The sequence below is a fragment of the Schistocerca piceifrons genome, chromosome 2, assembly GCF_021461385.2.
Source record: "Schistocerca piceifrons isolate TAMUIC-IGC-003096 chromosome 2, iqSchPice1.1, whole genome shotgun sequence".
NCBI classification, from domain to species: Eukaryota; Metazoa; Arthropoda; class Insecta; order Orthoptera; family Acrididae; genus Schistocerca; species Schistocerca piceifrons.
Window position 1 is genome coordinate 332,747,816 of NC_060139.1, and position 25,566 is coordinate 332,773,381.

Consider the following 25,566-nt stretch of genomic DNA (forward strand, 5'->3'; position numbering starts at 1 on the left):
CTGGTCTGTCCAATACTGCTCTTCCCAAACTCAGAAGAAAAGCTACTGAGATGCAAATCCTTAAGAAGACAAAAGTCCCACAAGAACTTAGATCTGAAGAGCACTTTCCAGAATTCACCATCTATATGCCTCAAGTTGTGCAAGCTACCTTGTATCTGTCTTCAAGTCACACAGATATTTGATGTCACTGAGAAGACCCATCTGATTCGAAACCCAGGGTTTGACCATCATTTTTGTGGATGGTTCAGAATCTACCACATCCAAAAGAGGACAAAGGGAAATGTAACCAAATCTGTAAGAAGTAGGGTTATCATGAAAGTGCTGCATGTGGGTGCGATGCAAAGGAAAAGAAATACAACATTTTTTACACTCCCCACTCCATGCTTTTAAAGGCAGTCTGAAAGACTTGCATGAAGACAGCAAGTACTATGATCTGGTTGTCAAATTTAAGCATTTATCTGTTATACACTGAATGTGTATAACTAAAAATATTAATAATAGTAATAACAACAATAAAAATAGCACCACAGAGAAATGTGATACTACCAGACATAGCTAAGTGTGCCATACTACGCTTCCAACTAAGACTCTAGCTAACCAAGGAAAGGCAAAGGACATCATTTCTAATATTATAATCAAATCTTTATCACTGTAGGCTTTCCCGGCTGGAGACCTGAGAAACCATCAAATCTTTATCAGTTTGCATTAAAAAAATATTTCTTTTTTAAGATGACATTCACTAAAATGAAGTTGCATTATCCTAGTTCCAAGACCATAGAAAATAATCCACATTTGTCTTCATAAGTTGGGTTGCACTAGCATCTTAAAATGCGAGGCTGAAATTGTGTGATGTCATGAACAGTTATTTTGTATTTTAAATAATTTATCTGTTTTTAGCTGGTACTTACTTCAATCTAAATAAAGCAGTGAACCATGAACAAAATCCTTTGTCTATTAAAACACTCGAATCTAATGATGCAAGAGAATCAGCTTCAGTGGATGTGTTCATCTCATCCGTCCTTGCATAGAAGAGCTGAGTCCATCTGTGAAGGAAAGCTTTTTTAATAAAATCATGTCAGTTAAAACACAATGTGGTGATGGTAAATATAAACAGTGAACTAAACAGCAGACAAAATTACACAAAGGGAGAGTCAAATTTTGCAAAATAAATGAATAAATTAGAATAAAACAATAGTCTAATGAGGTTGTGACATAAAATGCATTCAAAATAAAAAAGTCAATTTTTTCCTTTATGTCAGAGATGTTTATAGAAAATAAGATGACACAGGAAATCTGGATTTAATAATTTTATAAAAAGAGAAATAGCAGAGTGAGAAAGGGTGGGTGATGGAGTGGAGGCAGGAAGAGCAACATAATTCAGATACACCTGAATAGTGAACAAGGTTGTCAACAAATACAAAGGCTATTCATAAAGTAGGAAACGTTTTGGCACTAAAAAAAACTAAGTACATGAAATACATTTTATTATATACATCTGAAAGAGCGACTGACATACTACTTTTTCACATAGTCACAAAGCACATTGAGGCACTTATCATAGCGGTGGACAAGCTTTGAAAGACCTCCGTCATAAAATTCTGCCGCCTGAGACTTCGGCCAGTGAGTCACGCCTGCCCGGAGTTCCGCATCATCATCAAAGTGCTGCGTTGCAAGCCAGTTCTTCATCTTGAGAAACAAGTGGAAGTCACTTGGTGCAAGATCAAGGCTGTAGGGCGGATGAGGGAAAATTTCACATTTGAATGAATTAAGGCGTTATTTAGTGTGGTTTGCCGTGTGAGGTCGGGCATTGTTGTGCAAAAACAAAATTTTGGACGTCAGCTTTCCTTGGCGTTTGTTTTGAACTGCTCTTCTAAGGCTGTGCAGAATTTGATAGTACCGGGCAGAATTTATGGTTGCTCCACGTTCAAGAAAATCAGTAAGAAGTACATCTTGCCTATCCCAAAACACTGTTTCCATCAACTTCCTTGCTGACAAGGTTTACAAACATTTTCTTCGTTTTTAGGGTCACCCTGTGTGCCCCCACTCCATGGACTGTAATTTTGTCTCGCAACTGATGTGTTTCATCCAAGTCTCATCACCCATGTTTGCAGTAGGCCTCCAGAGATGTCAACGATGCCCCCTTTTGCTGCTTTGTAACCACTTTGGGCACCTATTGTGCACAAAATTTGTGGTAGCCTAGCTTTTGAGTGAATTTCAAACACCAAAGTCCATGAAACTTGTGGAAAAGAAAGCAAAAGCTCCATTATTGTCAAGCGACGGTTTTCACAAATCGTTTCATCAACTTTAGCAACCAGATCGTCAGTCACAATGCTTGGGCGTCCATTCTTCTCTTCTTCATTAATGTTGGTTTGGCCATTTTTAAACCAAATGCACTATTTACAGACAGAACATTCACTCATTACACTGTTTCCGTACACTTCGCACAGTTCACTATAAATTTTTATGGGTTTTAGGTTTTTGCCAACAAAAACCGTATCACAGACCACACCTCGCAACTGGTGGGATTTTCAATTGTAGCGCACATTTCAAATTCAGATATCACAAAAACCAGATGTGCAGATACATTCCCACTGTCACGGATGGATGCCGACTGAGCTGCCAAGCATGTAAAGACCAAAATATATGCAATCGGCGCACACCTAGTGGCGTCAGATGGAAACATTCCCTACTTTCTGAATAGCCGTCATATACACTCAGAACTGAGAAGAAATTTAAGCTACAAAACCAACATAGAAGGAAGGAAGAATAGAATTTAACGTCCCATCATAGAAAAGGTTGCTACAGACAAAGCACAAGCTGTGATTATGGTAGTGATACAGAAGAAAATCAGCAACACCAGAAGCATTCTTTTCAAAGAAACCGGCCCAGAATTTTCATCAAGCAAATTATTGAAATGACTGGAAACCTAAATATGAATGGCCTGATAGGGATTTTAACTGCTATCAGTTTGAAAACTAGTCCATTGGGCTAAACACCATGCCACCCCACTCAATGTAAACATCAAGTTGAAAATAATGGAATTAACAAAGCAATGCCTACAAGATTGATTCACTCTTCTTCCCGTCACTCATCATTACTGCATCTACAGCTACATTTACTGTCATTAATTTGAATGTATAAAAACCGGTGTGACTCAATTACAAAGAGTGTCTGGGATTCAATTCTAGGTCAGCCAATCTGACACTTATTTCTGACATCGATTTGTGTACACACAAAAAAATGCAAGCTGCATGGTGGGGCCCATGTTACCCACTAGATATATCACATTCAATAGGACTATGACTAGTAAATTAACCCCTTGGCCCACCTGCCATCTCCCAATTGCTCACACTATAGTAAGCAAGAAAGTTGGTTGTGCATTGAGCCCTCTAGCTTTTTAGCCATGTGCCCGAACCTGCACAGAGTACATGTATGGTATGGCACATATATTTTGGTCCAACCTCAGGACCTGTGAAATAATAATCGACATTTGGGCATAACCAATAACTATAAGATGTCTGTGAAGTAAATATGATTGATTTACCAGTGAAAATAAATTATTTATTATTTGAAAGTGGATAATGTATCAGTAACAATTTGTAAATCAATACTTAGTTCAAATTGTGTTTTCGGAATACTCCTAGATAACTGGTAATCTTCAACAGTGCGATATTTTTCAAAACAATGATATAGTGTAACACAACTCGACAATTTTTATATTCCCAGACCATTTCACTTTGTTTCTTATTTCTTTCACGTATTTTGCAAGCTCTTTTTGGACAATTTTTCGATGATGTGGGAGCCATATGATTTAGAAAGTGAGCCCCCCCGTTGTATGTATATCTCATTGGTACATCTCTATATGTCTATAGCAGCTCTCATCTTATATAAACTTGTGACAGTATGTTTCATAATAATGCTTCTGATATTTGAAGTCTATACTCAGTTTAATTCTGTTTTAATAGCTTTTTATTGTACAGACTATATGATTTATAGGTGCCATAACAAATATGCAAAAAAATTTTGGTACATCAAAACCCACTAATATACAACCTTGGCAGTCAATACCAAACATTCCCCTGTTGTAACCAACAACACATCTTTGTTCAAAAGTATGGTTTTGTTGACTTCCATTTTGTTCAGTCATTTCTATACTTTAAGGCTTTGTAGAAATAATCTGGATATCCTCTTTATCGTTACACATCAATGCTAATTGCCATTGCAGCTTCTCGAAGTATTCTCTTTTTTAAAATTTTGCTTTAACAATATCTCCCAGCATTTTTTCTATTAATCTATCCCAACAACATCTGTTCCACTTTCAACTGACATTACAAGCCATTTTGGCATACAATACCAGTCACCCATATCAAAGTGTGTCTTAGAGTGAGTGTAACAACTCAATCACAACAGCTTCAGATGCATTATAATCAAAATCTCTTATCGTTTCCTGAAAATACTTTGATTTATAGCAATGGCTCAAAGCTGCTTCTCACAGTGTATAAAATTTTAACCCAAAAGTACCGATACTTAGAACTATGCCACTGGAGAGATTTTTTGCAGATAACTGTTTTATTATATGTTCTTTTTTCTGACATAATAGTTATATGGGTTATTTGATTCTTTCAGGGACCACAATCAACAAGTGTGAATGCAACAAAGGAGTACACATTACTGAAGTAAGAGATTATCAAGAATTGTTGAACCCCAAATCCGACTCTGACCCTCGTCGTCATTGTCAGATTGTTTTGCATGCCGACATGAGCCAGGGTCATAATCTTTGCACATGGTTTGCACAAAGTGCCACAAGACAGGCTCTCAGTTATTGTTTCTAGCCTAACTTACTTCCTGAGTCTCACTCATGGTTGGAGGTGAAAGGGTTAAAAAATCTATTACAGCAAAATCTATAATGCACATAACCTGAACAAAGAGTATGAAAAATAGTAGAGGAAACATTACAGAAATGGCATTTTTCACATTAATTGCAATTAGATTTTTCTTGTAACTAACAAATGTACAAGCTGCTATTGGCACGGAAGTCCTGTGATACAAAGCAGACATTTGGATGTACTTCAACAACTTTCAGATGCCTTGACCACACTTTTTGTCATTTACACAATCACCTTACACATTTTGACAGGGTAAGTTTCAAAGGCTACAAAATGCAATACAAAACAAAACTGATTTGGCGACATTTAACATTTTCATATCTTTTGACACCACTTTCATTTTATTGACTTTGAAAATGACAATGTACAGTACAGTACAGTACAGTACAGTACAGTGATTTTGGAAATAATAAAAGTGTGGTCAAGACATCTGGAAGTTGTTAAAGTAAAATATGTGCATTGTTACACAAATGTTACTTACCGTTCCTCTGTCTTCTGGACCAAGGCAAGCCTGCCATAATTCCAAGCTCTTTTCCTCAAAATGGCAAAGAGTAGCAACAAGAGCTGAAAGAAAAACTAAGTATGAATATTCAATTGGGCCAAACAAATTATATACAATAAAACAAAACAAAAGAACACTAAAAAAGGAGGGGAACTTACCTTTATTTATATGGCGCAAAAATTCATTCCAAGTGCCCCAACTACACCACTATTAATCTCTCTTCATTAAATTTCAAAAATAAAGTTAAATCCAAAATTTTGAAATAATATCCCAACTGGGTTTGGCTAACTTTTCACAGTAACAAACACTTAACTGTCCACAGATACATAAGAATGTTCAAAATGTTGAAAAATACACTGTTCTGAATGCTTCTGCGGAATACACAGAGCACTACCGTTCAAGATAGCCTTCCCACCCTTACCCTGCTCTCCTCACCATCATTGTAAATACAAGACAATTGTTTAAATTATTTAACAACACTGTGTACATCTGTGTTACCATTAAAGGCCATGGTTATAAGAAGGGGTTGAGTTTTTCATTATGTATTTCATAAACTGTTGTTCTATCAGCTCTGATCACTGTTCCTCCTAACACAGCAGTTCTCCTTATTTCAGTAATAACTCACATGGGGTGGGAGTATTTACTAATTTTATTTTCCTGCAATAGAACGTACTCTATTAGAGCACCAAGCTCCCTGCACCTGCAGTCTAGATCTTTCAATGTTTGATAGATATGAACACACTGTAGCTAGTTTTGTAGACTAATTTCTGTTTAACCCACTGACTGGATTTCCAGTTTACATGAAGCAAGAGAACATGAGATTCATTCAGTGAGAAATGAGAGAAAATAATAATAATAATAATAATAATAATAATAATAATAATAATAATATTTTGGTGATCCACTGTGGAATTGGGACAGTAGCCGATCAGATAATTACCATGGAAATCACTAAACAGTTTTGAGAAGTTATTTTATTTAGATGACAACCAGTTTCAGCATCTAAAAACACCAAGTTGACTTTACAGACAGAAGGTGAAGCATAATAATAGAAGCCCTTAAAATCTACAGAATGCAAAAAAGGCTCTGAGCACTATGAGACTCAACTTCTGAGGTCATTAGTCCCCTAGAACTTAGATCTAGTTAAACCTAACTAACCTAAGGACATCACACACATCCATGCCCGAGGCAGGATTCGAACCTGTGACCATAACGGTCTCATGGTTCCAGACAACAGAATGCAGTTTGCAGCATTAAGTCAAGTACCTGTGCATGTACAGCACAATATCTACACATACTGGTTAGCATTGACATTCGAGTTATAACAGAACATGCCATGCATTACAAAAAACCAAAAATACATAATATACAATCAGGAAAACAAATGAATAAAACTTGTCTAGTTTTATTTATTTATTTAATTTTTTGTTTCTCCACATTCTACCTTTCTTTTTTACGTATTTTTAAATATATAAAACCTACATAATTATTATAGATGAGAAATACACTACTTTTTAGGAAAACTTTTACTCAAAGTAAAACACTGTTACAATACAGCCTATGAAGTACACAACAGTGTGCATATCTATTGTCTAAGTATTATCACTACTGGTGATACATCAGAATTACTGCCATAACTTCAAGAACACAGCCAGATGCAAAACCCAATGGTCAATGCACTGGTTTTTCTGGCTGTGAAATACAGTAGGTCCCGTTATGAGTATTAGTATTATCTCAAAATCTTTGTTGTTTTTTGCAACACACTGAATCTCACTTTATTACACTACATACTATTGGTATGTAGCATGTTTTTATTATTGACCATGATTTGGTCTTTTGTAAGCTCATACACATCTATGATGGGATTTTGTATATGATAGTGATTTCTTCTTGATATTTTAGCATGGTGAGGTGATAGCTATTTCCTTATGGTTGGATTTGTTGTTACATGCCACTTTTAGCAGGTTACATTTTTGGATCCAAATTGACATATTTTCCAGGTCATATGTGGAGTATCCAGTGTTCTTGACTACATCTCATAACACATGTTATGGTTGGTTGGTTGGTTGGTTGGTTTAATTCTAGCTTTGTAACTTTTACTTCACCACACACCTTCTGGCACATTTTATGATGTTCTTACCATACACGTGTATTTTATCATTTTTATGGAGTTTGGGTTGATGACCTGATGACAGCTGCGAGTTTTGAGTATGTTATGTGCTACTGTTGTGGGTCACAAGTTTTACCGTGAGGCTTGAGACTCCTGGCATATATAGTCTTCTGCTACTAAATTGTTTGTTTGATCACCTTTGTTTTCCTCATCATTTAGAAGGTTTTGATTTAGTACTGTTCCATCCCATGACTGGATTAAAGTATGAGGCTATTTAACAACTGTTTTTACCATTCAGAACTATTGCCCCCTTTTTGTGCCAAAATGTTCCTTAATAATTGGGCTTATAGTTTGGTGTCTTATTGGTTTCACACTTATTTCACTTTTAACTTGTTTCATTCCCACACTACCTATTGCAATGCAACTTGATACATGTCAGTTCCCATCTGGACGAGTTCATTACTTTGTAGGTAGGTTAATAGTATGATACCTTATATTCCCAAGAAAATAGTAATTACACTGTCAATCGAGATTTTGGAGAACTCCCCTTAGTTAATATAGATTTGAGGTCTTTGTTCCACTCTTGTATTTGCCCACCTATTAACTGACATAACGGACACCAAATCACACCTTTTTATTTTTTTATTTAGTATATAACATATGCCTCTCGGTATTTCATGGGTATTCCTCATATGATCTTTGCATACTATTATTCACTTAATATCTTGTTGGCCACTGGGTTTTGAATCTGGTTGCATTCTTGATGTTGCAACAACTAATTCTGATGTACATAAAAGAAAAAAGAAAGATAGAATGTGGAGAAATAAAAATTAATTAAATAAATAAACTAGACAATCTTTATATGTTTGTGTTTCTAATTGTATATTGTCTATTTTTGGTTTTTTGTAATGTTTGGCATGTTCTGTTATAACTGTGATGTCAAAATAGTTTCAGTGCTAACCAGTTTATGTACATTTCTAAACTCATCATCTAAATAAAATAACTTCTCAGAACATATGGGTGTTTGGCAATTTTCTTGGTAAATAACAACATTTTTCTGTCACTGACAAATTTGTTATGAAAAAGGCCAATTATATGACTAACATTTTGTGTGCAAAAAATCTATGAAATTTCATTACAGAAAAGTACATTCCTTTTTCTTTCTTTCTTTTTTTCCTCAGGATCAAATTCCGTCATCAACTGCAAGTACATTTTATTATGCTTTACCAGTTCCAATAAATTAATATGTCACCTTCAGAAGCCTACAATATTAGGAATACTATAAATCTTTAGACCTTGGCTATATATTTATGTGAAGTATTAAAAAGTAGCTGCTGTTGTGGTCTTCAATCCGAAGACCGATGTTGTAGCTCTCCACGCATATCATCATATGCGAGCACCTTCATATCCAAGTAACTACTGCAACCTACATCTTTCCGATTCTGCTTACTGTATTGATCTCGGTCTCCCTATACAATTTTTAACTCCCACACTCCAATACTAAATTGGTGAACCCTCGATGTCTCAAAACGTGTCCTATCAACCCATACCATCTCCTGGTTGGGTTGCGCCACAAATTCCCCACCTCTCCAATTCTATTCTGTACTTCCTCATTAGTTACATGATCAACCCATCTAATCTTCAACCTCCTTCTGTAGCACCATATTTCAAAAGCTCCTATTCTCTTTTTATCTAAACTTTTTTCATCCATGCTACACTCCAGACAAACACCTTCAGAAAAGACTTCCTAACACTTAAATCTATATTCAATGTTAACAGATTTCTCTTTTTCAGAAATGCTTCTCTTGCCGTTGCCAGCCTACATTTTATATCCTCTGTATTATGGCCATCAGTTATTTTGCTACGCAAACAGCAAAACTCATCAACTACTTAAGTGTCTTGTTTCCTAATCTGATTCCTTTAGCATCACCTGATTTCATTCAACTACTTTCCATTATCCTTGTTTCGCTTCTGTTTATGTTCATCTTATATCCCCCTTTCCAGACACTGAAATTCTTTCAACTGCTCTTCCAGCCTTTGATGTCTCCGACATAATTATAACGTCATCACCAAAACTCAAAGATTTTGACTGACTGACAGACTGATTAATTGAAGGAGGTTAAGGGACTAAACAGTGAGGTCATCAGTCCCACGATTCCAAAGTACCTCGCAGAAGAGAGAGGATCCACTGAAAGTGGACAGATACAATCAGAGGAGTCAAATTATAAAATGAAGTCAAAACACACACAGTGGAAGGTATAAAAGGGTAGCCCAAATCTACAAAACTGGGAAAACAGACAGATAAAAGAGGGGGTCATGGGTCCCAGACTGAGAAAACACGAAGAGAGGCCACAACCACCCCACCCTATTCCAGGACTGAAGCAAAACCTTACATTTGAAAATAAAAACCACTTTCACAGAGGAGTAGCGCATCAGGTGTTATTCCACTTTCGGTGGTGGTGGTGGTGGTGGTGGGGGTGGGAGGAAGAGAGCTGTCAGGGCGGCAGGGGAGGAAGAGAGCTACCAGGGCGGCAGGGGAGGAAGAGAGCTGCCAGGGCGGCGGAGGTGGGGGCGGCAGGGGGGGTGCGGGGAGGAAGAGATTTGGCAGGGCGGCGAGGGGGGGGCGGGGAGGAAGAGAGTTGGCAGGGCGGCGAGGGGGGGCGGGGAGGAAGAGAGTTGGCAGGGCGGCGAGGGGGGGCGGGGAGGAAGAGAGTTGGCAGGGCGGCGAGGGGGGGCGGGGAGGAAGAGAGTTGGCAGGGCGGCGAGGGGGGGCGGGGAGGAAGAGAGTTGGCAGGGCGGCGAGGGGGGGCGGGGAGGAAGAGAGTTGGCAGGGCGGCGAGGGGGGGCGGGGAGGAAGAGAGTTGGCAGGGCGGCGAGGGGGGGCGGGGAGGAAGAGAGTTGGCAGGGCGGCGAGGGGGGGCGGGGAGGAAGAGAGTTGGCAGGGCGGCGAGGGGGGGCGGGGAGGAAGAGAGTTGGCAGGGCGGCGAGGGGGGGGCGGGGAGGAAGAGAGTTGGCAGGGCGGCGAGGGGGGGGCGGGGAGGAAGAGAGTTGGCAGGGCGGCGAGGGGGGGCGGGGAGGAAGAGAGTTGGCAGGGCGGCGAGGGGGGGCGGGGAGGAAGAGAGTTGGCAGGGCGGCGAGGGGGGGCGGGGAGGAAGAGAGTTGGCAGGGCGGCGAGGGGGGGCGGGGAGGAAGAGAGTTGGCAGGGCGGCGAGGGGGGGCGGGGAGGAAGAGAGTTGGCAGGGCGGCGAGGGGGGGCGGGGAGGAAGAGAGTTGGCAGGGCGGCGAGGGGGGGCGGGGAGGAAGAGAGTTGCCAGGGGGGGCGGGGAGGAAGAGAGTTGCCAGGGGGGGCGGGGAGGAAGATAGTTGCCAGGGGGGCGGGGAGGAAGATAGTTGCCAGGGGGGGCGGGGAGGAAGATAGTTGCCAGGGGGGGCGGGGAGGAAGATAGTTGCCAGGGGGGGCGGGGAGGAAGATAGTTGCCAGGGGGGCGGGGAGGAAGATAGTTGCCAGGGGGGGCGGGGAGGAAGATAGTTGCCAGGGGGGGCGGGGAGGAAGATAGTTGCCAGGGGGGGCGGGGAGGAAGATAGTTGCCAGGGGGGGCGGGGAGGAAGATAGTTGCCAGGGGGGCGGGGAGGAAGATAGTTGCCAGGGGGGGCGGGGAGGAAGATAGTTGCCAGGGGGGCGGGGAGGAAGATAGTTGCCAGGGGGGCGGGGAGGAAGATAGTTGCCAGGGGGGCGGGGAGGAAGATAGTTGCCAGGGGGGGCGGGGAGGAAGATAGTTGCCAGGGGGGGCGGGGAGGAAGATAGTTGCCGGGGGGCGGGGAGGAAGATAGTTGCCGGGGGGCGGGGAGGAAGATAGTTGCCAGGGGGGGCGGGGAGGAAGATAGTTGCCAGGGGGGGCGGGGAGGAAGATAGTTGCCAGGGGGGGCGGGGAGGAAGATAGTTGCCAGGGGGGGCGGGGGGGAAGATAGTTGCCAGGGGGGGGGCGGGGAGGAAGATAGTTGCCAGGGGGGGGCGGGGAGGAAGATAGTTGCCAGGGGGGGGGCGGGGAGGAAGAGAGTTGGTAGGGGGGGGGCGGGGAGGAAGAGAGTTGGTAGGGGGGGGGGGGGGGGTGAGGAGTGAAGAAAACTGGATTTATTTCTTTTCATCAGTCCTTTACCGTACAGCAAACACTGATGAGCCAAAACATTATGACTCTGCTTAATAGCAGTTGTTCCACATTTAGCAAGCAACACTGCAGTTATTCTGGGTGGCATGAATTCAACAAGTTCTTGGTAGGGTTTTAGAGGTAAGTGACACCAGATATCTATGCACACGTTACGCAATTCTCAAAAATTGCAGGCCAGTGGTTTGTCAGTTTTATATGCATCAGTTTTTCGGTGTAAGTTTCCACAAATCAATCACTTGATCAAGTTCAAAACACTAAAACTGCGAAGTTAGATTACATGTTATCAAACTACTCTTCTGAATCAATCCAGTCTCTGAATTTAACCTCCTTAACACTTTGGTGACCATGCCCAACCACCGCCTGGGCCACAAAGCTGTATTCGAAAGGACACAACAGAGTATCTCTCAGGTCGTGATGTTCTTTACGTGCAAGCCACCTACTGCTCGAAAAGTCTACTCACTTCATATGAGAAAACTGCATGGACCTCTTGCTACCTGTCCGTTGACAGGTGCAGGCTTCTGGTAATTTCTGGAATCATTTCAGGAGAAACAATCGCAAACAAATGACTGAGGAAATATGTGCTCACATTTTTTTGTAAGTTTCTTGCACGTACTCATTAGGTTCTGCCATCTGCCTAATTCTACTACAAATATGACACATTTGTTACATGAGCAAGAAATGTTGAAAGCTCAACAGGATGGAATAAATGATTCTGGGTTGCAGGGAGAAATATCTGAGTGGGAAAAATCTGAAGAGGATTCATATTCAAGTACACTGAACATTGCTACAATTTTCCATCGCTAATATTTTTGCTACCCACACTGCTGCTGCAATTACAATTTAGTTCAATTTTACTTGTGTCTTAATCTCTTCTTTTTTATAGATGAATCTCATGATGAAGCAGATCCAACATGGGTTTTCAAGATTTGCTTGAAGAGAACGAGACAGTTTAGTTGTAAAACAAGCTGGAAAGAATCAATTTGGTGTAGTCCTGATTGCAACATACCTCTCTGCATGTCATAATTCTTCAGGACTTTCCATGCTAAAGCCAATTACATACAAAATTGCTCAGGAACTCACCTCACATATTTTTAAGGATAATTATATTTTTTGCCATCATTATTGTAACATTTGTACCCAATCAAAGAACTAAAATAAGAAAAATAAACCTTTAAGCTTGCTCTTTTTCAGTGTGTATTATTTTTCAGATAACATATTTACTCAAATCTAAGCTGCACTTTTTTTCCGGTTTTTGTAATCCAAAAAACCACCTGCAGCTTAGAATCGAGTGCAAAGTAAGTGGAAGTTCTGAAAAATGTTGGTAGGTGCCGCCACAACTAACTTCTGCCGTCGAATATATTCACCGCTACACAGGCATGCTTTGCAGGCACAAAGATAAATACTGGTGCCAAAACCTCTGCATCAATAAATAAATTAAAAGAAAAGGTAGAATAATGTAAACATTATGCCATGTATTCTTTCGTGTTTGCTGCTATCTCATTTAAATCCTGTCTGCCTAATAAACTACGAAACCAGAGTGAGACAACAGCAAATGTTGAAGAATATACGTATCATGTCATGTTTATCTTCGTATTATTCTTATGCTCAATAGTGATACAGTCAGAAATGAAGCACAGCAACTGACTAGATTTTTAAATCTAAGATGACTAATTTCTGTGCAGAATGTGATGTACTAAAGAGGCGTCTGCAAAGATTTTCAAATGGAGAAAAATTTTTGCTAAACTCTCATTCAGAACATCATCTATCATACACAGTCTATTATTTGGTTCTTGTTGATCATTATCAAAGAAATCAGCAGTGTAAGTAACAACAAATAGCAGTCTCTTGCCATTGTTTCGCTAATGAGACAATTCCTCTCCTTTTTAATAGTAAGTGGCGGTAGTGCACACAAAAGCTAGCCATGCCGCAGGCAGCGACAGTCGTAAACACTCATTATCAGTGCAACAAACAATGCATGACAGTACAATAGTGCATTTTCAGCTTAGAGGGATGTAAACACCTATAACAAAGAGAACGGCACTTATCAGATCAAAGCAAAATCAATTCAAACCAGACGAAGCATCTGAAAAAGGAAGGGTAGCCGTATCAACACAGACGGAGCGCCTGACACATAGCAACAGCTACTTGGTAAAGCTTAACTGTTAAGATTACGACTCGAACCAAACTACTGCAGCTGTATCTTCATCCATTCGACCTAAATTGTCTCTCATGTTTCAATGGATCAACTTTGTTTCGACCTGGAGGTGCGGTCTAAAACTTCTCTCTCCTTTTGAATTTCGAGTCTCAAAATTCAGGTGTGGCTTAGATTCGGGAATTTTTTTTTCCCCTTGAATTAGAGTCATTTTTCAGGTGCAGCTTAGATTCGAGTAAATATGGTAGCAAACACAAATTTGCCAGCTGATTTCAAATAATGGCACAAATGGGTAGTTTTCTGGGCCTAAAATTTTTCTAAATGGCTGGACCTCAAAATGTTAAGGAAATTTTTACAATACATCACAATTTATTTTAATTTTCCAATATAATTTCCATTACACAACACTGTCAATTAACAATAAAGAATCTCTCCACAGACATAACTAAGAATCTTTTACTAACAGAAAACTATACATACACTATATTAGTTTGGTGTGTAAGTTCATAGTGTTTCTCTATAAGTTTAATAAACACAACAGATAAACATAACAGATACTTTAGTAACCAATACTATATTCTCCACTATTTACAACAGTCAGTCAATTCTGTGACACTAGAAATTGTAGTTTTGTGGTGAAGAACTCGTCTAACTATGTTCATAGTGCATTTTCCTCTGGAAAGGAAGTTCCTTGAAGGTTGTTCCACTCGATAGAACGTGGAAAAGGTGAAAATCTGAGGGCTCCTCAAGATCAGGTGAATAAGGTGGGTGCAGAATGACTTCCCAACCCAACTCCTGTATAGTGTTTTTTGTGTCTCACAGAATGTGGGCGAACGTCATTGTAGAGTAGCATCACTTCAGTCTTCCTGGTCATTGCTTTTGACTGCACCTGCAAGGTGTCTCAGCTGTTGTCAAATGTCTGCAGTGGTGGTTACATCTCAGGGGAGCAATTTTTAGTGCACCACACCACCGCTGTCCCACCAGAGGTATAACATTATCTTTTGTGGATGCAAGCAGTACTTTGTATGGCGAGTTGCTGCTTTCTTTGGACTCTACCATTCCTTTCTTTTCCTTACATTATGTATTTCTCGTCACCAGTAATGATACAGGATAGGAATGTTTGGTTATGTTCATGAGCCAATTGATGACAAGCAAGCAGAGATGCACATATGGCCAACTGCTGATTTTTGCGATTGTGTCTTCGAGAATGCGGTACCCATTCACCCAATTACTAACCTTACCCACTCCACGCAAATGTCGTACGATGGTGAAATGATCACAGTTTGTCACGTTTGCCAGTTCATGTGTACACTAACATGAATCATCATGGATCTTCAAACCTCTAAGGTCTTCCTGAATGTGGAGAGTCACCAATATCAAAACAATCCTCCTCAAAATGAGAAAATTATTTTCTTGCCATGCCCTGTCCAATGGAATTCTCCTCACACACAATATCAATGTTTCTGGCTGCCTCCACTGCTGTCCTCCCTCTATGGAACTCAAACAGAAGACTGTCAGAAATGATCCAATTTCTCCACTTGGTACTTAATTTTCTAGCATCTACAGCTCCATTCACTGCCTCCAAATGATAAAATGACAATATGTCAACTCAAACAGCAACACTGAACTACAAATAAAAAATGACAATCGATAAATAAACCCATAGCAACCAGAATACCAACATGCAAAACAAAAATGCTGCTAAATTCTACACCAACCTAATATTTGACAGTGAATGCTCAACAGGAATGAAAGTAATATTGGAATTGTCCAAAGGAAACATTACAGGGCTGGTAATACCTTACTGTACAAAAATTATTTATCACATAGGGTCAGCAGTAACACTACAAGCTTCTTCTCCATCTATGGTCTTATCCACAGGAAAATCACAGTTGGATAATCATAATGAAATACAGAATGATAAACTATGCCCAGTCAGTGCAAAAAATGGCAACTTTTTTGAGTCTGAAGAAACAAAACAATTCCCAAATAAAGAGAAATAACCTGATAATATCCAACTGCAAGATTAATTGTAAGCTTCTGGCACCCAACATTTTGTTTATAAATCTAAGAGATTCAAACACACAGTTACAGGAGTAGGGTATGCAAATGTAAGCCTAAGATTTGTTGGACAGTTTCTGGGAACATGCAGTGCTTCTTTCAAGTTAATTCCATATTAGATGCTAGTGTGACTAATTCTAGACTACTATTCCAGCTTTTGAAGTCTCTCAAATGACAGGCACTGAATTCAGTTATATGCAGCTAGGATAAGTGGTTGATACAAAAGTTTAACAGAGATGCTCAGGAAATGTAAGGGTATATACCAATAAATATAGGCAGTCATTGCTGACACCCCTCTCCCACTCCCACTCAGTAAGTGAAATTAACAGAACAGAAATTTGTTAATATTGGTACATAACACTCTCCATCATGCACTGTACAGTGGCTTGCACAGTACATATCTACACGGAAACACACACTCAATTTGCCTTTTAAACTTTCTAAAAACTATTCATCACACTTCCTGGCAGATTAAAATTATTTGCCAGACCAAGACTTGAACTCTAGACCTTTGCCTTTTGCAGGCAAGTGTTCTACCAACTGAGTTATCGAAGCACAACTCACAACCTTCCCTCAATGCTTTAATTCTGCCAGTGCCTAATTTCCTATTCTGAGGATGGGTCAGGAGTCGTACTTTGATAACTCAGTCAGTAGAGCACTTTTCCGAAAAAAGACTATGGTCCAGAGTTCCGAGTCTTGGTACAGCACACAGTTTTAATCTGCTAGGAAGCTTCATATCAGTGCACACACTGTTGCAGAAGGGAAAATTCATTCTGCAAACTGTCAGTTTTTGTAAGTGTCTTCTGGAAGCTGTGCATATTCATTACAAAAATTGCCATTGATTTAGTACAGTCTAGACCAGTGGAAAGAAGTCATGTGGGATAGATCTAGATTGTAGGGCGTGGTTACAAGGAACTGTCAAGCAATTACAGAGTTATTACAAACTGTAAATAATATTTTTGTGAGTTTTATGCCTGAGTAAACTGTCAGTATTCAGTCTTTGCTAGATGGTTTGAAGCATAGCTGGAACCATGCAGCAATGTATGCAACCTAAATTAAGATATATGTATATGCTCCAAGAATGTGTCAAATGATGAATGTTAGGTTTCATCTCCTTTGGCATTGGAACAACTACAGTAGATACTCAATTTTATATTTCATAGCAGTTAGTCCATGACATTGTTGGTATAAACTGGTTGCCAGTGGTTGTGAAATGAGTTTACTTTTTTGTGGTTCTGGAAATATAAAATTATGGGCAAAAGAAGCAGGCCACCTTTAACACAACTGTTCTCACATTTGCCCTACCTTCGATATTTACAGTTTTCAAGTGATGAGACTCAACTATTTTGGCACTTACAGTTCATACATGTCAGAGTGGCAACTGTCACGCTGTAAAAAGAGGATACCAAAATGGCCCAGTTTCATCCACATCTATATAATTGAGATTGAAGTCTGACTTGTTCATATCCTCAATTAAATTACATGGTATTTACAAAGATTTCCCTCCAAAGAACTTAAATGATTGTTTACAGCAATGAACCTGGTATATTGCTTTAACTACCTGGTAATTACTATCCAACATGTTTTGTATCAGTTCAAGTATTTCCTTCCCCTGACTTACTGAGCAGCACAACATATAGTTTTTCATCAGCTCCTTCTTTCTAGTCTTATTTTGCACCTTTTGCCCTGGAGTGTCAAACAATTTCTGAGCTTGTTTGATTGTATAAATGCTTTTGACCATGCTATCCAAAGTACTGCAGCTATCGAACTTTCAATGTCTTTCAGATATTTTCACTGATTTGACCAGAGAGGGGAGAGGAGACTGATGGGGGGGGGGGGGGGGAAATACTGTAGGTGCATTGATAGACAAGAAGGTGTGTGTAGTACTGGAGTGGAAACAGGGAAGGGGATAGGTAGGTGGAGGAAACGGACTAGTGGAGGCGGAGACTAAGAGGGTTACAGGAATGAAGGATGTGTTGTTGAGAGAGTTCTCCCTGTGCAGTTCAGAAAAGCTCGTAGATCCAGATGGCACAGGCTGTGAAGTTGACACTGAAATAAGGCACATCATGTTGGTGGACAGCAGGTTCAGCAACTGGTTGGTCCAACTGTCTTGGTTACAGCACCAGCAGCCATACATGTGAACAGAAAGCTTGGCAGTTGTCACGCCCACGTACAAAGCAGCACAGTGATCGCAGCTTCGTTTGTAGATCACATGACTGGTTTCACAGGTAGCTATGCATTTGATGGGATAGGTGATGCCTGTGACTGGACTGGAATAGGTAGTTGTGGTGGAAGGATGTGAGGGACAGGTCTTGCATGTAGATCCATTGCAGGCATGTGTGTTGTGAGGCAAGGAGTTGGTAGCAAGGGTGGAGAAGGGATATTGTGTAGGTTCAGTGGATAGCTGATCACCAACGTGAGAGGGGTGTGGAGGATATTCCTCATTTCTGGGCATGCTAAGAGGTAGTTTAAAACCTGGCAGAGAATGTGATTCAGTTGCTCCACTCCTGTGTGGTACTGTGTCAAGAAAGTAATGCACCTTTGTGAACAGATAGTGGGTATTTGGTAGGTGGTCTCACCAGTCACCTATTATCTGTGTAGGAAGTAAGAGGAGTTAGGTGACTGAAGAAATCATCTACCAAATACCCATTGTCTGACCACAAAGGAGCACTACTCTCTTTAAACAGTACAACCCAGGACTGTAGCAACTGCATCACATTCTCTGTCAGGGTTTCAATTAGCTGTTGCCATGCCCTGAAATGAGGAATATCCTCTTCATCCCTTCGACACTGGTGGTCCGCCATCCACCGAACCTATGCAATATCTTTGTCCACACCTACTCCACCCCTATTCTCAATCCCTTGCCTCATGGCTCATAAACCCGCAATAGACCAAGATGCAGGACCTGTTCTATAAATGCATCCACCACCACCACCACCACCACCACCACCACCACCACCACCACCACCACCTACTCCAGTTCGATTACATCCCCTCAAAGACAGGGTTACCTGTGAAAGATATGTGAACTACAAACTAAGCTGCAATCACTATGCTCTCACATGAAGCACATTATCTTCCTCACCCCTATTTTGCTATCCCTCCGCCATCCCATCCCATCCCCATGCCGTGCTGTGCCATACCGCCTGCTTACCCCGCCACCACCTTCCCAGATCGCTGCAGTTGTAGTCTGTAGTAGGAACATATTACCTTTCTATTCGCAAGTAACTTTTGTCCAAAAGCTTAAATGTTTAGCCACCTCTATGTGGTGAGTAACAATCTATTCCTTTGCATTACAGTGTCAAGATTTAGTCAGTTTACAGAAAACTTCCCCATACATGAGCCACACACATCCCATACAGCATGCAAATCAATTCTGGGAGTCCTAACTCTCAGTTCAGTTTTACAACAGAAAGCACAGATCCAAACTCTCCAATGAGTTCCTCTTTCCTCACTAAAGAAGAAACCAAAGATTGACAAAGCTAGCAGGCCTGTTATCAGATTTTGTGATTTTACTAACAGTACTGGAAGATGGACTTCCTAAATTGAAGTACTTGATGACACACCAGTGTCCGAATTTAAGAGTTTGAAGGAATTTTCCTTTTCATGTGGCAAATCAATGTTAGTTTCTAGCATGAATTTTTCACATTCAGTCTCATCTATCTTAGCAATATAACTACCAGCCCACAGCCATCAACTTGAATTTCAGTCTGGTAAAGCTGATAAACAGAAGTAAGACCTCACAAGAGTAATGAAAAAAACTGATTTTTAATAGAATTCAACTCTTTGATAGTTACTTACCGCCCAGCCCAAGAAGTTCAAAAGAAAGTTCTCTGGGATTCCCTCATATACTGAAGTAATAATTCTTTTAGTAGTTTTGTTATAATATGCACATGATTCTGCTCCATCTGGCTGTCCAGTTTCACTGAACAATGTCTCACCAAAGAACCTGAAAGCAAAACATTTTCTGTGACACTCAGAGTCATAACTGGTCTCAGACTATCACTTCAGAAAGAAAAATAGAATAAACCATGTTTTATGCGAAAGTGATAAATTAAAAAAAAAAAAAATTAATTTCTCAAGTTTCTTTACCTTACCATTGCAGCAGAGCTTACTTATCCATATATACCAGCTTCAGAACAATACAGCATCTGTAATAGTAAAATGGCACAAATTAGTTTATTTAAATATTCTAAGTATAGCTTACATTGCATCACTGCAGTTTTAGTGAAAAACTGCATCAAAGTGGTGTGAATTTTTTTTCCTTCAACTTTTTTCAAATAGTTACAGTTTTAGAATTAAGCTCATTATTGACTCAAAAGCTAAGTTATACTGTATGGCCCAATCACATTAATGTGACCACCTGTCAAAAGCCTGGTGTAAAGCGACACCCTCCTGTAGCATTACTTTTCTTGAACAGAAGTTATCAAAACCTTTTGAACAAGTTAATACTATCTCAAATGTTTTTCTAAAAAACTGCAAATGATTTTGTACACGTTGTCTTAAATTTCAAGCTAAAATGTATAAAATGAAATTATTTTTGTTGTTACACTCAATATGTACTAACCATGTATATACAGTTAAAATTACTCTTCTTTAAGAAACATTCAAAATTATGAAACAGCTGGAACACTTAAAATTCCTATTATTATTTGCACAATCTGATGATATTTATTATGTTTACTTCTGGACTCATTTATAAAATAATAGTATAGATTAATAGAAAGTCATCTGTCAATAAAGTTTGTAAAGTCTTTGGAATATTGTCAGTACCACAGAATGTGCTAGTAGTGAGCATGCATGTGATAGGAGGTGTTTTTATGTTTGGCAATAACAATATCCCCCCATGAACCACACACCTTGGCACTGGTGGGGAGGTTAGCGTGCCTCGGCAATACAAATAGCCATACCATACATGCAACCACTACGGAGGGGTACCTGTTGAGAGGCCAGACAAACGTGTGGTTCCTGAAGATGGGCAACAGCCTTTTCAGTAGTTGCAGAGGCAACAATCTGGATGATTAACTAGTCTGGCCTTGTAACATTAATCAAAACGGCCTTGCTGTGCTAGTACTGTGAACGTATGATAGCAAGGGGGGATGACAGCTGTAATTTTTCCCGAGGGCATGTAGCTCTACTGTATGGTTAAATGTCATCCTCTTGGATAAAACATTCCGGAGGTAAGATAGCCCCCCCATTTGGATTTCCGGGCAGCAACTACTCAGGAGGACGTTGTTATCATGAGAAACAAAACTGGCATTCTACAGATCAGAACGTGGAATGTCAGATCCCTTAATCGGGTAGGTCGGTTAGAAAATTTAAAAGGGAAATGGATAGGTTTAAGTATGATATAGTGGGAATTAGTGAAGTTCAGTGACAGGATGAACAAGACTTCTGGTCAGGTGAAAAAATGTTTATAAATACAAAATTAAATAACGGTAATGCAGGCGTATGTTTAATAATGAATAAAAAATAGGAACGTGGATAAGCTACAACGAACAGCATAGTGAATGCATTATTGTAGCCAAGATAGACACAAAGCTCACGCCCACCACAGTAGAACAAGTTTATATGCCAACCAGCTCCGCAGATGACAAACAGATTGAAGTGTATGAGGAGATAGAAGAAATTACTCAGATAGTGAAGGGAGGAGAAAATTTAATGGTCATGGGCGACTGGAATTTGATAGTAGGAAAAGGAAGAGAAGGAAAAGTAGTAGGTGAATATGGAATGGGGGGTAAGGAATGAAAGAGGAAGCTACCTGGTAGAATTTTGCACAGAGCACAACTTAATGATAGCTAACACTTGGTTTAAGAATCACAAAAGGTTTTATATGAGGAAGAGGCCTGGGAAACCCTGGAAGGTTTCAGACAGATTATATAATGGTAAGACAGACTTAGGAACCAGGTTTTAAATTGTAAACATTTCCAGGGGCATATGTGGACTCTGACCACAATTTATCTGTTATGAAGTGTAGATTAAAACTGAAGAAACTGCAAGAAGGTGGGAATTTATGGAGATGGTACCAGGATAAACTGAAAGAACCAGAGGTTGTACAGAGTTTCAGAGAGAGCATTAGGGAGTGATCGACAAGAATGGGGGGGAAAAAAACACAGCAGAAGAAGAATGGGCAGCTTTGAGAGATGAGATAGTGAAGGCAGCAGAGGATAAAGCAGGTAAAAGGACAAGGGCTAGTAGAAATCCTTGGGTAACAGAAGAGATACTGAATTTAACTGATGAAAGGAGAAAACACAAAAATACAGTAAATGAAGCAGGCAAAAAGGAATACAAATGTCTCAAAACTGAGATCGACAAGAACTGGAAAATGGCTAAGCAGGGATGGCTAGAGGGCAAATGTAAGGATGTGGAAAATGTAGAGGCATATATCACTAGGAGTAAGATAGATACTACCTACAGGAAAATTAAAGAGACCTTTGGAGAAAAGAGAACCACCTGCATGAATATCAAGAGCTCAGATAGAAAACCAGTCCTAAGCAAAGAAGGGAGAGCAGAAAGGTCAAAGGAGTATATAGAGGTTCTATACAAGGGTGATGTACTTGAGGGCAATATTATGGAAGATGAAATGGGAGATACCATACTGTGTGAAGAATTTTACAGAGCACTGAAAGACATAACCCAAAACAAGGCCCTGGGAGTAGACAACATTCCATTGGAACTACTGATAGCCTTGGGAGATCCAGCCTTGATAAACTCTTCCATCTGGTGAGCAAGATGTACGAGACAGGCAAAATACCCTCAGATTTCAATGAGAATATAATAATTCCGATCCCAAAGAAAGCAGGTGTTGACAGGTGTGAAAATAACTGAACTATCCATTTAATAAGTCACTGCTGCAAAAATACTAACCTGAATTCTTTACAGATGAATGGAAAAACTGGTAGAAGCCGACCTTCGGGAAGATCAGTTTGGATCCCAGAGAAATGCTGGAATAGGTGAAGTAATACCGACCCTATGACTTACCTTAGAAAACAAATTAAGGAAAGGCAAACCCACATTTTGTAGATTTAGAGAAAGCTTTTGACAATGTTGACTGGAATACTCTCTTTCAAATTCTGAAGATGGCAGGGGTCAAATACAGTGAGCAAAAGGCTATTTACAATTTGTACAGAAACCAGATGGCAGTTATAAGAATCAATGGGCATGCAAGGCAAGCAGTGGTTGGGAAGGGGGTGAGACAGCTTATCCCCAATGATATTCGCTCTGTATATTGAGCAAGCAGTGAAGGAAACAAAAGAAAAATTTGGAGTATGAATTAAAATCCATGGAGAAGAAATAAAAACTTTGAGATTCGCCGATGACAGTGTAATTCTGTCACAGACAGCAAAGGACCTGGAAGAGCAGTTGAACGGAATGGACAGTGTCTTGAAAGGAGGATATAAGATGAACATCGATAAAAGCAAAACAAAGATAATAAAAATTAGTCAAATTAAATCAGGTGATGCTGAGGTAACTAGATTAGAAAGTGAGACACTTAAAATAGTAAATGAGTTTTCCTATTTGAGGAACTGATGGTGGTTGAAGTAGAGAGGATATAAAATGTAGACTGGCAATGGGAAGGAAAGTATTTCTGAAGAAGAGAAATTTGTTAACATCGAGTATACAGGGTGTTACAAAAAGGTACGGCCAAACTTTCAGGAAACATTCCTCACACACAAAGAAAGAAAATTTGTTATGTGGACATGTGTCCGGAAATGCTTACTTTCCATGTTAGAGCTCATTTTATTACATCTCTTCAAATCACATTATTCACGGAATGGAAACACACAGCAACAGAACGTACCAGCGTGACTTCTAACAATTTGTTACAGGAAATGTTCAAAATGTCCTCTGTTAGTGAGGATACATGCATCCACCCTCCGTCGCATGGAATCCCTGATGCCCTGCAGCCCTGGAGAATGGCGTATTGTATCACAGCCATCCACAATACGAGCACGAAGAGTCTCTACATTTGGTACCGGGGTTGCGTAGACAAGAGCTTTCAAATGCCCCCGTAAATGAAAGTCAAGAGGGTTGAGGTCGGGAGAGCGTGGAGGCCATGGAATTGGTCCGCCTCTACCAATCCATCGATCACCGAATCTGTTGTTGAGAAGCGTACGAACACTTCGACTGAAATGTGCATGAACCACATGTTGTGTCGTACTTGTAAAGGCACATGTTCTAACAGCACAGGTAGAGTATCCCGTATGAAATCATGATAACGTGCTCCATGGAGCGTAGGTGGAAGAACATGGGTCTCAATCAAGACGTCACCAACAATGCCTGCCCAAACGTTCACAGAAAATCTGTGTTGTTGACGTGATTGCACAATTGCGTGCGGATTCTCGTCAGCCCACACATGCTGATTGTGAAAATTTACAATTTGATCACGTTGGAATGAAGCCTCATCCGTAAAGAGAACATTTGCACTGAAATGAGGATTGACACATTGTTCGATGAACCATTCGCAGAAGTGTCCCCGTGGAGGCCAATCAGCTGCTGATAGTGCCTGCACACGCTGTACATGGTACGGAAACAACTGGTTCTCCCATAGCACTCTCCATACAGTGACGTGGTCAACGTTGCCTTGTACAGCAGCAACTGCTCCGACACTGACATTAGGGTTATCGTCAGCTGCACGAAGAATTGCCTCATCCATTGCAGGTGTCCTCGTCGTTCTAGGTCTTCCCCAGTCGCGAGTCACTGGCTGGAAAGTTCCGTGCTCCCTAAGACGCCGATCAATTGCTTCGAACGTCTTCCTGTCGGGACACCTTCGTTCTGGAAATCTGTCTCGATACAAACGTACCGCGCCATGGCTATTGCCCCTTGCTAATCCATACATCAAATGAGCATCTGCCAACTCCGCATTTGTAAACATTGCACTGACTGCAAAACCACATTCGTGATGAACACTAACCTGTTGATGCTACATACTGATGTGCTTGATGCTAGTACTGTAGAGCAATGAGTCACATGTCAACACAAGCACTGAAGTCAACATTACCTTCCTTCAATTGGGCTAACTGGCGGTGAATCGAGGAAGTACAATACATACTGACGAAACTAAAACGAGCTCTAATGTGGAAATTAAGCGTTTCCGAACACATGTCCACATAACATCTTTTCTTTATTTGTGTGTGAGGAATGTTTCCTGAAAGTTTGGCAGTACCTTTTTGTAACACCCTGTATATTTGTGTGTCAGGAAGTCATTTGTGAAAGTATTTGTGTGGAGTGTATTCATGTACAGAAGTGAAACATGGATGATAAATAGTTTAGGCAAGAAGAGAATAGAAACTTTCAAAATGTGGTAATACAAAAAGAATGCTGATGATTAGGTGGGTAGACCACATAACTAATGAGGAGCTAGTGAATAGAATTGGGGAGAAGAGAAATTTGTGGCACAACTTGACAAGAAGAAGGGATCAGTTGGTAGGACATGTTTTGAGACGTCAAGGGATTAGCAATTTAGTACTGGAGGGCAGCATGGCGGGTAAAAATCTTAAGAGTGAGACCAAGAGATGAATACACTAAGCAGATTCAGAAGGATGTAGGTTGCAGCAGTTACTTGGAGATTAAGTAGCTTGCACAGGAAAGAGTAGCATGGACAGTTGGACTGAAGACGACAACAACAAAACAATGCAATTTTCATTTTTGAAGTGAAATTGTAAAGACAGTGTGATACAGAAAAATGT

The 25,566-nt window shown here is 40.3% G+C and overlaps 1 protein-coding gene across 1 annotated transcript in view; it reads right to left on the reverse strand.

Moving 5' to 3' along the window:
- LOC124777110 (calcium permeable stress-gated cation channel 1) overlaps nucleotides 1–25,566 on the reverse strand; it is a 161,358-nt gene that overhangs the window by 98,976 nt on the left and 36,816 nt on the right. The window contains exons 2-5 of the mRNA XM_047252395.1: nucleotides 19,970–20,028; nucleotides 19,679–19,826; nucleotides 5,368–5,450; nucleotides 909–1,043 (exon numbers count right to left, since the gene is read on the reverse strand). Coding sequence (XP_047108351.1) covers nucleotides 909–1,043; nucleotides 5,368–5,450; nucleotides 19,679–19,826; nucleotides 19,970–19,977 — 374 coding nt within the window. The 5' untranslated portion in view covers nucleotides 19,978–20,028. The remainder of the gene's footprint in view (nucleotides 1–908; nucleotides 1,044–5,367; nucleotides 5,451–19,678; nucleotides 19,827–19,969; nucleotides 20,029–25,566) is intronic.